At 37.8% G+C, this 14,367-nt stretch overlaps 1 protein-coding gene and 1 long non-coding RNA gene across 4 annotated transcripts; both read right to left on the bottom strand.

Annotated features, from left to right (window-relative positions):
• Nucleotides 1-2,333: 2,333 nt before the first annotated feature.
• Nucleotides 2,334-4,974, bottom strand: LOC117293901. Of its 3 annotated transcripts, XR_004519487.1 has the most exons (4): nucleotides 4,907-4,974; nucleotides 4,088-4,150; nucleotides 2,425-2,708; nucleotides 2,334-2,350 (listed from the first exon to the last, which is right to left on the bottom strand). It is a non-coding gene; the product is annotated as an uncharacterized LOC117293901 (long non-coding RNA). The 3 variants fall into 3 exon arrangements; XR_004519486.1 differs by lacking the exon at nucleotides 2,334-2,350 and having other exon boundaries at nucleotides 2,380-2,708; XR_004519488.1 differs by lacking the exons at nucleotides 2,334-2,350; nucleotides 4,907-4,974 and adding an exon at nucleotides 4,565-4,585 and having other exon boundaries at nucleotides 2,380-2,708.
• Nucleotides 4,975-11,859: 6,885 nt separating this feature from the next.
• LOC117293690 (G-protein coupled receptor 161-like) lies at nucleotides 11,860-13,533 on the bottom strand. Its single transcript, XM_033776094.1, has one exon. It carries the CDS (start codon nucleotides 13,277-13,279, stop codon nucleotides 12,230-12,232), a length of 1,050 nt encoding a protein of 349 aa, XP_033631985.1. The 5' UTR covers nucleotides 13,280-13,533; the 3' UTR covers nucleotides 11,860-12,229.
• Between the last annotated feature and the right edge of the window lie 834 nt (nucleotides 13,534-14,367).

The following is a 14,367-nucleotide window of genomic DNA, read 5'->3' as shown; positions in this document are numbered from 1 at the left end:
CCATTTATTCCTGGAGAAAGGTTTTTCAAAGTCATTTTGGACCAGCTACACTGAATTTTTTTGTCTTTTTTTTTTACAACAACCGTAGTTCGAAGAAACTTGGAGGAGCGCAATAATGACAGTAAATTGTAAGGGTATCTAGAGTACACTGAAAACATCACTTAGTCAATTGTCTAAAAAAAATTAGTCATTTACATGGTTTAATTTGACTAATCATTAATTGGTCACTCAATCAAAAGATTAGTCAATACACACTGAAATGACAAATTATAGTTTGTCTTTGAAAATGGTTTAAAATGACTAATTGATCTGGAGATTGGTAATACACGAAATTTAATTAGTCATCCAAGAAAATTAATTAGTCATGCAGCACAACTATTTAGTCTTTCAATTAGTCTGACAATACCAATAATTAGTCTTTTACACATTTCTGTTATAATTAGTCACTGTAAATTTATTGCAAATCCAACACAACTCCAACTGAAGCAACTTTGTTAACCATCAGTTCCTTTGAGAACAATCTGCTGAATAACTACTGAATCTCAAATTTTTTTTAACATTATTAAACAAACTTCAATAGATTTTTTTTCCCCAACTTGCAAAGTCAAAAAGTTGTTTTAACAACCCATTAGTCCCACCTACAGTACACACCGTGGTGACAGGACTTTAATAAAGCGGTATTTAAAGTCAAATTCAGTGATGTACCATTGTTTCAATCGACAGTGAAACAATTATGAAAGTAAAAAAGTTATCACAAGTCTCTAATTTTACGTGAAAACCTGTAATTTTGTATGCCCTTTCAGTGCAAAATTTTGAACACAACTTCATTCGCTGCCAACAATAACTTTAAGAGGTATATTCCATAGAGGAATTTCATTGTTAAAAAGTGTAATTTAATACAGTTTAGACACAATATTATGGAAATTTAGTATACAGAACCATATAATGGAATTACATTCACATTGCACACGTTTTGGGGGTGCTAACAGATTTTGCACTGAAAGCGTATCAAATAAAGTTAAAACTTACACAGTTTAATAATGTAAGATTGGCCATGATGATTTTGTCTTTCTTTCACAAGTGGACTTTGACTACTGAAAAATAATTGTACTGTTTTATTTATGGTTAAAGATTTGCACAAAACTTACATGGTATAAAGATGGTCATGGTAGAAAACTTCCCTTGAAATAGTTTTGCTTGAAATGGCATAGTTTTTAGGAAATGAGTAAAACAATAGTATTTATAGTAGGGTCATATCTTTGGATTCCGTGACCATTTTTTTGCTACCTTTTTTTCTCGATGGATTTGACTTCAGGAACCATCTAAAAGAAGAATAAGCCCCTATGAACCTCTGAAATGTGATAGGAACTTTTTTTTTATTGCGCAATATGCAAAATGGCCGCCGACGCCATCATGAAAAACATAACTTGTAATAGCTCTGGCACCATATGAGCTAGACAGACAAAATATATGTCCTTTTCAACTATATCTGGCATGCCAAACACACTGGAATGGTAATTGTAAGGTTTGGGGACCATCTTGACCTCTAAATCCAAGATGGCCGACATCTCCAACTTGAAAAATATACTAGCTATATGGAACCAGATAGGGAAAAAGAGGTGTATATTCCAACTATTTCTGCCATTACAAAATCCACTGGAATGGTAATTTTAGAGTTAGGGATCATCGTGGTCACAAAATCCAAGATGGCCGCCTCCGCCATCTTGAAAATTATGAAATGTGACAGCTCTGGCACCAGATAAACTAACAGAGAACAATCAGGGTTTCATTTTTAACATAATTCAATTATGGTTTTTGTTTTGTTTATAGGGATAATATTTAATAAGATTATTATCTAAAAATATCATTGGCCATCCTGAGTGATGAAAACCTATTCATGCCTCTATTATATTATTTGATAGTTAGAGTCTATGTCTGTCTAGGTCATCTGGTGCCAGAGCTAATTTGGAAGTTATGTTTCAAGATGGCGAAGGAGGCCATCTTGGATTTAGAGGTCAAGATGGTCCCCAAACTTTACAATTTCCATTCCAGTGTATTAAGCATGTCAGAGATAGTGGAAAAGGACATCTCATTTGTCCGTCTAGGTCATCTGGAGCCAGAGCTATTACAATTTATGTTTTTCAAGATGGCGTCGGCGGCCATTTTGAATATTGCGCAATAAAAAAAGTTCCTATCACATTTCAGAGGTTCATAGGAGCTTATTTTCTTTTTAAATGGTTCCTGAAGTCAAATCCATCGAGAAAAAAAGGTAGCAAATAAATGGTCACGGAATCCAAAGATATGACCCTGCAGGATAAATTATGATGTTTGAAGTCTTATTGAGCTTAAACTTTCACATGTTTGCTATTTTAAGTGCATGTTGGGTCGTATCAAGTTTGTTTTTACATTTTCTTGGAAAGTGACCTTTTCTAAGTTAAACGTGCCAGTAGGCTTAAAACTGACTTATGAATACCAGTCTGGTCGTCTATCTTAAGAACACCATATTGATAAAAAGCAATTGTCTTCACTAGTTCTGGGATGTACTGCAGGTGAAATACAAAAAACGAGGAAATGTAGCACGCGACTGCTGTTGTTACATCATCAACAACAGAAACTACCTCGCCTTCTGCAACTCCTTTAAACTCTGTAGACACATGTGCCGATTGTTCATCCATTTCGATGTACACAGGATGTGTGGTGTCTTCATCCTTCAATAAATAAAAGTAAAAAGTAAAATTACTCAATATTGCTGTAAGCAACCAGATGTCTTATTCATACTTCAAGTAGTAAATGGACAAAACTTTATTTATGCTACAATACAGCACATCAGTGCTTTGGGAAGCAATTTTGCAACATTTTTTTCTACAATTTGAGACCACTGCATGACATCACATAACACTATTAGTTATTATACAAGCATGAGAGGAATACAGAAAAACACGACAGTCCTTCTGCGTCCCATGTCAACATGGGATGCAGATTTTTTTGGGGTGCATATTCCACGAGTTCGTGGGTGATCACCCCCCCCCCCCTTTTAAAGGAATAAACCATAAATAGGCAAGTTTTCCACAAAATTGTGCAAATTTGGATCAGAATAAATGCTCTAATCAAAAGTCCTTAAAATAAGTAAAACAATAACTATGATCTTTGACACAATGCCTTGACCTTTGACCAAGATTAAAAAAAAAAATATTCCAGAAATTTCATGAAAAAAACTCTGCTTGATAGAGCAGATTACCACGTACAAAAACCATTACAATTTATTTGGGGTCATAAAATGAAGGTTCTGTGGTGGTTTTGCCAGAAAGGAGGTGGGGTGCATGCAAGTAGTATTCAGTTGACATACATTACCGCTTACACTAGAATTAAAAAAAAAACTCGATCCGTGTTTTGTGTACCAAACATATGGACATGCGTCTAGGAATCAGACATCTGGTTCCCAGACGCGTGTCCATATGTTTTTGTACGCAAAGCACGGATCAAGTGTTTTTTAATTTTAAGAAAAAACGTGTGTAGATAATTCTCCACGTTTGTCCTGGGAAAAAAATAATATGCGCACGCTCGTCACGTGTCGTGACTTCGCGATGCGTTCGGCAGAGTTCGGGGACAATCAGTATTTGTAGTGTAGAGGTAAAACAGAGCATTTGGGGACTGAATAACGGTAGGAATTTATAACTTTTGACATTTTTTGAGATTGCGGAGTGGGTTCTCTGGTCGCCCCCTTGGACATTGAGATATCAAAGGACACATAGAGCCTAATTTTTGCGAGATTAAAATAAAAATAAAGAGAGATTTTTGATTCCAAAATTCATTGAACAATGATTGAACCATCATTAATGCGTGAGAGATATAAACCTATGAGGTTACGGAAGACGATAGCCGGACGATACCGAAATAGTTCTAGGAGTAGTAGCTACTCTAGTACACTTCTAGTAGAGGCTAAATCTCCCTTGTGCAACTTACATAGTATTAATGATTGGGTACGAAACGTCCTGCTTCGGGTAATCATGCAGAAATTTAATTTTGCCATCAATAAATATAAAATGTGAAAAACTGTTGACTGTGTCTGTGCAGGCAGTGAACTTACTTTGTCGAGTCCATGGTGAAAGTTGTATGGGATGTATGTAGGCCTGTGTACATGCACGTCAACCTGAAATACAAAACAAAGGTTTCTTAATTAAAATCCTTAAAGTGTTTGGGTACTTTTTGTTCGACCCAAAACGCAATGTCCACAGATTTACATTTAAAGTAAAAATTAAACTTACACAGTTTTAAGATAATGGTGGTAGAAAGCTTCCCTTAAAATACTTGCTGTGGTGCTGTAGTTTTTGAGAAATGAGGAAAACAATGTCACAAAAATAACTTCGCCTCAGGATACAAACATTATTTTAGCATGTACAACGTATGTACCAGTACATAGCAGTACTGGTATTTACTATTTAATACGAGACTCTCCTGAAAACATCGCTTTGCCCTTTGTGATTTTCACCTTTTTTTCAAAAACTTGGCGACTATAAATCATGCTAATAAAATTGTTCTTTGGTTTAGTTTGTTTGTGACTCACAGCTAATTTCTGAATTGCTCATGGTCATAACTTGCCGTCACTGCACTGGTGACTGGCTCAACAGAAACCGGTTGCTCGTGTATGGTGGTGTATTTACTTAAAAGTAGTGTAGCAATAGCAGTTTTATACTACGTACAGCAGTACAACATACATGTACTCCGCAGTACGTTAGTTCATGAAACTTTTTTGAGTTGAGATTGAAATTTGAAAAGGGAAACTAAAAATGTTGCTTATGTAAGTTAACGTTTGTTCATTCTCAGCCAGGCATGTCCTCTATGCGTTACTTATTAACATGTTATTATATTTCTGAATAATTACAACAGAATACAATAAATTAATTACCTTATTTCACATTCCACCACCCACCAACAGCACACGTTGACACGGACGACTATAACCTGACGTTCTTGTTCTGCTCTGCACTGCTGGCAGCAGACGATCGAGAGGGAAAGTTACGAATCGCGCGGGCGATATTTGCGCGACAGTGAAAATGACACGCTATTTTTCGATAATGGTTTTTGAACAGTGTATCAAACTGTGCTGAATTGCAATGCTGCGCGACCATCGCGCACTAAACAATATCGGCGCGAAACCGGCCTGACCGGGGGGTGCGATTTGTGTTCTGGCTGTTCTGTTAATTGTACTTACCGTGCTGATTAATGACAGCACTGTTTACAGACTACCTCCCAAGGTTACAAGCGGCGCCCATATTTTCCAAAAGTTGAAACAGGAGTTTATTCTTGTATTAAATTTATTAATTAAGAAATGCCCTTTGATGAAGAATACACAATTGTATTTAATTCACAACCTCTTGATAGGGAGGAAGGGTCGGTGGCACTCGACCGAACGTTGTACGAGTAAGTTCTGTACAGGCTTTTGTATCGAGTGCCCGCCTTCGGAGCCAATTCAATTAGTATTTTTCTCACACATTAGTCGACAAATTTGTCATTGCTATGTCAGACTGGTCATTTCATATTTTGGAGAGAAACAAATTAGTCAATCAGTACTCTGTATCAACTTATCTACGGACAAAATTAGAAATAACAAATCCGTATTAGTCTTTAAAAAATATTGATTAGTAATTTCATTAGCTCAATTAGTAAAAATGTTTCCTATTAGTTAGTTCGGATTGAAAAATTAGTCATGAATGGAAAGACTAATTTTTATTGCGTAGTTGACTAATTTTTTCTCCAAATTGACTACTAGATGTTTTCAGTGTATGTTGTTTGCACAGTGCCGCTGACAGGCACCCTAGGGGCAGCTCTGTGGTTTCCACCAACCCACCTTTCTCATGCTGCCTCCATCTTGGTCATGTTCCTCGTATCGAATAACGACAATGAATGGTAGTAATCATTTTGAAAATATGAACCAGACTGTTTTGTTCTTCCAGCCTCTGTTTGGGTAACATTGATATCAATGGGAGAAATTCAAGATGGCTGCACCGTGATAAAGGTCTATTCTCCCTACCACCAAATTAACGGTCACTGCAAAAGTAGGACAAAGTATTTCGACCCTATATAGAAGGGTCTTTCTCTAACTATAGTCTTCGAGAAAGACTCTGCTAACACAATCAAGCCACCACTGGTTACATACCTTACCATCTTGTATGTATTTTTTGCGCTAATTAAATTTCATTTCTCATAAACAGAGAGACAACACTATGTAGCGGTTTTCGGTAGACGGTGTGGGGCTGACTCGGTAAAGCAAACAATCTCCGCTCCGTTATTTTTGCAGAGAAATGTAAATTAGGAGCAATTTACTTTGTCTCCTCGTCGTGCGGCTCATTAGCCAAACTAACTCGTAGCTCGTCCCTTTTTGTTTTTTACTGACTTGTGTTGCCGTGCTTGGTACATTCCAAAGTATTTTTTTTTTCGCTAGAGTGATAATGCTTTCTCGTGATAACATGCAAAAAAATGAATGGGTAGTCATGTACTTTCTGAGTAAATAGGCCTAGTACATTTAACATGCCTGGGATTTTGTTCACAGAACTCGGGAAATTATAAGTAAGTGCTAACACATATAGGATTTGAGGTATTGCATGGTGAGGTATCAATGTATATTTGGTTTGCGGTAACACCATGTGTGTCTACTTGCCAGGTAGAGTTGTTCTTAGGGAACTGTCTTGCTTTATTCTACTGCCGTGGAGTAGATAATCGGAGGTTCGGGAGACTTCTCAGTTCTGAAAAGAACTGCTTTTTAACTACGTTGAGACCAATTCAGAACTGACTCCGCGGCAGTACAGTTAATTACGATCCTATAAGCTAAAGTAGTAGTCCAGTCTAATTTCTATACCATCCGCCCTGGTAATAGTTAAAAAGCAGGACAGTTCTTTTTAGAACTGAGAAGTCTCCTGAACCTCCGATTATCTACTCCACGGCAGTAGAATAAAGCAAGACAGTTCTCTAAGAACAACTCTACCTCGCAAGTAGATACACACATGGTGTTACCGCAAACCAAATATACATTGCTAACACATAACTATTATTATGGGTAAAAATAAAAATGAATAGGCCTATATTACATGTACTATAATGGGGCTTTGTGAATTATAATCATTATACAAAAAAATATTGTTCGAGTTCGACCTTGGCACGAAAAACAGGAAAGCACCGGATGCAGCACTCACCGGATGAGTTTATCTTGAGCTTTGTCAAAATTTTGGGATAATAATATCATGCAGGGAAATATTAAAATCCACTTATTTCTTCATGACGCATGGCAAGGACTTTTATAACAAGCGGACACTCCCGCTTAATTCCATGGGTCCTTCCCCAGGGGCAATCAAAATTGCCATCCTTAAAAATTTCATAATTTTTGTTGTTTGAGGATTCCCCCTTTTGAATAGACTTAGAAAGACACAAGTTCCCCATTGAAAAGCACTATAGGCAGTGGCAATTGTGATGTACAGAAAAAAATGCACCCTGCCGCATTTTCCCTGCTGTTCGCTGCATCATACCATCGCAAAAAAAAAAACGCTCCACGGGGAGTCAACGAAGATGTCCTCCAAAAATCAATAGAAGAGTTTAATTTTAAGCTTTTTTACAATTCATTAAATTTCCATTGCCGTTATTAGTAAACTTGATGTACTTTTTGTATTGTATTTATCCTCGTCACGCACTGTATAGGACACAATTTAATTAACTTAAGTGCTCAATAATCCAAACTAAATTGGGCATTTATTCATGGTCTACTCCGGGTATCTTCCTGCTGAAAGGTTGCAGGACCTATAGTCTATACTATATGGGAGAGTCCCTTAAAGTCACCTGGAAGTGGTATTTTGTCAAAATAAAGCTTTTGTCACTAAAAGTATGTGTTTTGATGAGTGGATTATGAATAAACAACTAACTAAGGTTAAAAAAAACAAAACAGTTTTCCATTATATTTACAAATTTGAAAATAAGCCCGACCCGAGAAGGCGCTGTTCGTGACGTCAATCGAGGCGCGATTAATCGCATGCAGTGCCAACACCAGACAGTGACGCTTGGCGCAAGCTAAAAACATGCTCTCAAAGTTGAAACAATACCTGATTTTGTTCACGTTAGGCAAATGCCCCTTTAGGTTCGTTACGTCTTTCAGGTACCTTCTTCGACTTCCCCATTAGCTGGAAAAATTGTTGGGATGGCGTCATGTTTTAGTAAAGAACTTTTCTCTTCGTGTCAAAATGTGTGGTGTATTCCGGATTCTCGAAGCACGACGGCTCGAAGTGTTTGCTGCACAGCGCTGGAAAAGACTTGTAAACTGACCCAATCTTTAGTTGTTTTGCTGCATCCAACAGCAATACACCTGGTCGACATTGCCGGAAAAATGCTAGAAAAAAACTTTTTCGAAACATACTACTTGCACGGACTTGTGTTCGATGTTCGTCGATCGAGGCAGAGTCTGCCTCGATTGACGTCACAAAAGGGGTAGGCGGAGTCACCCCCGCATAACTTTTTTTTTTTTTTTTTTTTTTTACTCAATTACTCAAAAAAATATGTTATTGTTCAGAAACATATACTCTAATGTTTGACACTATTGGTAATTACTCAAAACAATTATTAGCATAAAACCTTACTCGTTAACGAGTAATAGGGAGCTGTTGGTAGTATAAAACATTGTGAGAAACGGCTCCCTCTGAAGTAATGTAGTTTTCGAGAAAAAAAAAGTAATTTTCCACGAATTTGATTTCGAGACCTCAGATTAAGAACTTGAGGTCTCAAAATCAAGCGTCTGAAAGCACACAACTTCGTGTGACAAGGGTGTTTTTTTCTTTCATTATTATCTCGCAAACTCGATGACCGATTGAGCTCAAATTTTCACAGGTTTGTTATTTCAATGCATTTGTTGAAATACACCAAGTGAGACGACTGGTCTTTGGCAATTACCAATACCAATAGTGTCCATGTCTTTCGCCACCGGACTCGAATACACTTGTAATAATTTAATTAACCGACCAATCAATCATGCAATCAATCAATCAGTCATTTATCAATATGCATCGGGGATAAGAGAATATTAATGTTGGTGTTTACTCATATACACCGATGTGTGTTAGCACTCAGTACTTGCCCGAGTTCTGTACAAAAAAACATAGTCAAATTACTCAGGCGGTACCCGAACCAACGACCCCAAGGCTGCAATCCCAAGAGCAATGTTATACAAACTAGACTGCCGAGATTGCACAAGTAATTTCTGAATAAAATATTTGTATCGAATTCGAGGCCTCAGCTGAGGTCTGGAATTAAAGCATCTGAAAGCACAAAACTTGTGTGACAAGGATGTTTTTTCTTCCATTATTATCTCGCAACTTCGACTACCAGGAGTTCAAGTTTTCACAGTTTCTTTTATTTTATGCATGTTGAGAATTCTATACTCTTTGACAATTATTACCAAAGGTGGCCAGCCGTTGATTTCACCAAACTCTTCTTAATTTCAGGATTAATCTTAGGACTTAGGATGAGTTCAGTTTCGTATACAAAGACGTTAGGACGCATTGAACCCATCCTAAGTTAGTTAGGACTCGAGTTAGGATTAATCCTAGCATTTCATGAAATCGGCTGAAGTGTCTTTAATGTAATGTTTTCATTTTAGCTTTCGCTGTTTTTCTATATAAATTCTGTTTATTTTGTGAATGAATAAAGTGTTTGTTTTGAAAAGTCGAAAGTCGGTAAGTTATTTAATTAATCAATCAATCGACCAATCTATCAAGAACACACCAAACACATAGTGTTTACCTTGTTTGTTTATTATCGGTAAATAACTTTTATAACATCAAATAATAACATACACAGATTTTTAAAAGAGGTAGCAATGGCATGGCTTACGCCGTCTGAGCGTTAAATATCATGCAGAAATAATATTGATACAAATAAGGCTGTTGTTTTTCAGATATGTTAACCAATAAGACCGGGTCCTCGCACTGTTATTCCGTAATTGTCGCGCACCAACAATGGCACACCAATTATGGCTTCCAGTAAGTTTGATACTGAAACAAAAAACAACAAGGAAACCCCCCCCCCATAAATATACAAATAAAAATAAATAAAAATTCATGGGTCTGGCCCCTCTAAAATAATTACAAAAGTGCTTGCAATATCAACCAAACACCCAATTACCACATTTTACCAGCTCTTGTGCAGAAAACAAAACAGTAGTGACATTATAATTTTTGTCTAGACACTAGCCAAGAAAGAGAACGTAGTGACTGGCCAGCCGACATGTAATTGCTAACAATTTAAATTATGCAATGACACAATATTTCTCACAGCAGTTTTTTTGTATTAAGTGGCCTGAAGTATCGACCATGTTTATATAGAGCCTGTCTCGAAGGTGTCGAGAAAGATTTTGCTTTGGTTTAAACGCCAGGTCACTTTGTCCGCATTTTAAGCCAATGTTCGTTAAGTAGGTAAACATTGTCTGATGCTATTTTCTCACAATTGTTTTCTCACAATTAGTAGGCATAACGATAATGCTAAGTTGCTCTTTAAAAAAACGCACCGTCGTAACAAAATTGGCGCCTGTATCATTGTTTTTCACAGGATTTTGCTGCCTTTCCGACTTCTGTAAAGTGCTCCCATATTGGTTTTTAATACTTCGTATAATTTCACGTTCAATTTCTTGAACATTTCTCAACTGTCTGTGACTTAAATAACTTTACTTAGTTTATATTATTCTCCTTGTCACCGATAAGGAAATAAATTTAAGGGTAGCAACGGGAGACTTTTGGAACGCTTGGTGGCATCAGACTTACCAGGTAAAATCCATTGTTCTTGGTAATGTGCGCATACTCAGAACTACGTAAACAATGGAAATTTACCTGGTATGTCTGCTGCCACCTAGCGTTCCAAAGTCTCCCATTTAAAACTTGTAAGTACGATGATTTCAAGGTTGGCGTCCATGTTCACCCAAATAACCCCAATCTTTGTAATGCCAACCCGCTATACCATGAATTGCGAATAACTTGGCGTAAGCTCATAGAAAACTCCTCTGATGTGGTCATCAAATTCACTCATTTAGTTCATCATCCAATCATTCATTCATCCACTCTGAGTTTATTCCTTAAACATAGATTTCCCATTGCGATCAAGGATCGAATTACATAATGCATGTCAGTCTGTAAGATGACATTTTTACAACTCGGTATTAATGTTAAATTAATAAATTTTCTAGGAATGACCCATCATGATGCCTCATAAGTGAACTTAATCACTGTTGCTCGCATATAAAACATGGTGATTGCTATGTTCAGAACACCGGGGTTAACCCGTGTCCTTAGAAAAACCTCAGTATTAGGTTCACTAGTTGTAATCACCAAATTATTTTTTTTTAGGCGGATTCGTAAAAATACAGATAAGAGAAAATTCTTGCAGCAAATAGTTTTTTTTACGGAATATGTTGTTTGAAGTTTGTAAATAATTATACGGAAAGAGTATATTCAATCTTTATGTAAGTCTAAAGGATCCGTAACACGGATCAATTAAGCTTTTCTGGAAATGTTTTTGCGAAAATTTGCTTCCGTAGTTATAACCGGTGAACTTTTTTATACAGTGCAGCCGCTAATTTCACGTCAACTCGTGCAAGATTTCCTGTGTCGTGCACTACTTAAACACTGTTGCACAAGTGGACATTCAGAAATCGGTATCTTGAAATCGGAATTTTGTGCGTGGATAATATAGACTACTTTTAAGACTACAAAAGCCAACTCATCATGAGTTTTGTAATGATTGTCATAGCATTTAAATCTACACAGGATCCTTAATGTACGGATCAATAATTGACACGTTCGGGAAATTTCGCTGTCAATTGTTTTCCTCACAACTCTGAACGGTTGCTTTATCTTCACAGTGGGCAGCCGCTGTTTTTACTCTGAACGGTTGCTTTATCTTCACAGTGGGCAGCCGCTGTTTTTACTCTGAACGGTTGCTTTATCTTTACAGTGGGCAGCCGCTGTTTTTACTCTGAACGGTTGCTTTATCTTCACAGTGGGCAGCCGCTGTTTTTACGAAACCGTACGCAACTGCATACAAAATTTTCTCGCGAAAGATTTCCTGCCATAGGCCTAATGCACACAGAGCAATACATGTCGCTCACTCCCAAGTGCCAATTGGACTTGACAAGTTGCGTAAAGTTTCATGAAATCAGTGGGATACTTTTTTTACCAACTCATCTGGAGTTTTATAACGATTGTCAGAATCCCCTATCCCAGCATCTGAACCCACGGAACATCTTTACAAGCCCCTCCCTGAACGTCTTATTCGTGATCCCGTAAATCAAGGGGTTACATGCGCTGTTGAACATACACATCCACTGCGCAAACGCAGTGACCCAAAAGTTATTGGGGGCACATCGCAATGCTTGAACTGCACTAACGATGACATAGGGAGTCCAACACACAGCGAAGGTGCCAACGAGTAGAGCAACTGTTATAGTACATTTGCTGGTTCTCATACTCTTCTTTAAGTTGGTTAGTTTCTTCAAATGTCGTTTTGTTGTCTGCGTGGTGGTGCTTATTGGCGCGCTTTCCTCAGCCGGTTGAATGCTGCAGTCACCCCGTGACACTGCACTCACGGTCACCACGTGTCGAACTGCGTCAATCTTACGGGCTTTTCGCGCCACTTTCATAATTTGAAAATATGAGAATGTAATGAGGGCTCCTGATGGAAGCAACACGCCCAGTATCATACCGATGAAGTATAGAGGTTCGACTTCCCATTGGATATTACACAGAGCATTGTAAGGTTGTAAACCTACCCCTTTCCATAGACCAACCACAGGAAACAGCGATGCGACGACGCAGTACACCCAAACAACACCACATACGTATAGTGATCGCTGAAATGTAAACTTAGTGACGTGGTTGAAGGGATGAACCGTGTAGCTATACCTCTCGTAACTCACCAATCCCAGTGATATCAGAGACACAGAGCACAGTAGACATATCGAGAATCCAACAAACTGACAGTAGATGCTATCCTGCCCACCTGGCCAGTGACACGTAATAGCGTAGTAAAGGGAAGGAGGTTGACTGACCACGCCTAAGAGCAGATCACACAAAGCAAGGTTCATCAGGAAACAGAATGCTGAGTCGTGTAGAGCTTTTGATCTGTACACGATAAGTAGAGCGATTATATTCCCGAAAATCATGAGGAATGTGTTCACGCTGATGAACACAGCTTGTACGTATCTGGACCATGCGTCCTCGTAACACGTCAGGTTACCATACATGTTTGCACACATCGCTGGCTTTTGATTTATAGTGTGGTATCTTTAATTGAATATTATTCGAGCCAGCTACTGGTTGTTTATGGTAATTTGTTTATGACATCTTTTTGAGAATATAACACATACTTCTCATTATGAACTTCAGATTTTCCCCGCAGATTTAAAGAATCATGTGAAGTGAAAACGCTGAAGAAATTCAGTTTGAGATGCAGGAGACAAATTCCACACTGTAGAAAACACAATCCATAGAATTAGTTTTCGAGAGTCGAACTTCGGCCAACATAAGTGAAAAGAAGTTTCAAGAAAGCGACCATGGAAACGTTTCCTCCACGTTCCGTAAACGTAGTTCCGACTCAAAGGTTCGTATGAGTAATCTCCATCCATCTCATGTAAGGGGAAGTAACATGACACGGGTTACACGTTTCGAAACTTCCTTGCACTCAATGTTATTGAATCTCAAGTTTCCTTTGAAGAATTTCTTGATGGGCAATTACGGCAATCACCGGTGGAGAAGTACTCCTTTAAAAAAACAACCGCATCAGCGGGAATTGCTCTTTTGATGGAGTGGTTTGTTGTTTCATTCCTGTCACGCATAATTGAAAACAATCTTTCTTATCGATCTTTAGCTTCCAAGTGTTTCATTAGCCAGACCCGTCTCTTCAAGACATCTTGTTGACCTTTTAAGGTGTGTTTTAAGGTGTTTCATTCATTTATTGAAATACACTTGACAACTCAAGGTTCCTCATCTTCATCCTTCGACATTCTTCAACTTCCAAGAGATGTTAACGAAGACGGTTAAAGGTGTGTAGGAAGATTTATCTAAAGTTTTTTTTTCATCGAAAACACATGACAAGTCAACTTGCACATCTTTCTCATTTCCGTTCGTCCCCACAACTTCAAATAGTTGTATCAGAAACGTCTCGTCTCTTGAAGACATCTTGAAGACAGTTTATGATGTGTGGGGAAGATTTTTAAAGAAAGATACTTGACCACTCAAGTTGCGCACCTCTCTTTCATTCGACCGAAAACTTCAATAGTTTGCATCAGCAAGACTCGTCTCCCAAATAAGGCTTGAAGACAGTTTAAGGTGTATATGGCAGGTT

This window comes from Asterias rubens, chromosome 8, assembly GCF_902459465.1.
Source record: "Asterias rubens chromosome 8, eAstRub1.3, whole genome shotgun sequence".
In the NCBI taxonomy this organism is placed as follows: Eukaryota; Metazoa; Echinodermata; class Asteroidea; order Forcipulatida; family Asteriidae; genus Asterias; species Asterias rubens.
This window is presented reverse-complemented; position numbering and strand designations above follow the sequence as displayed.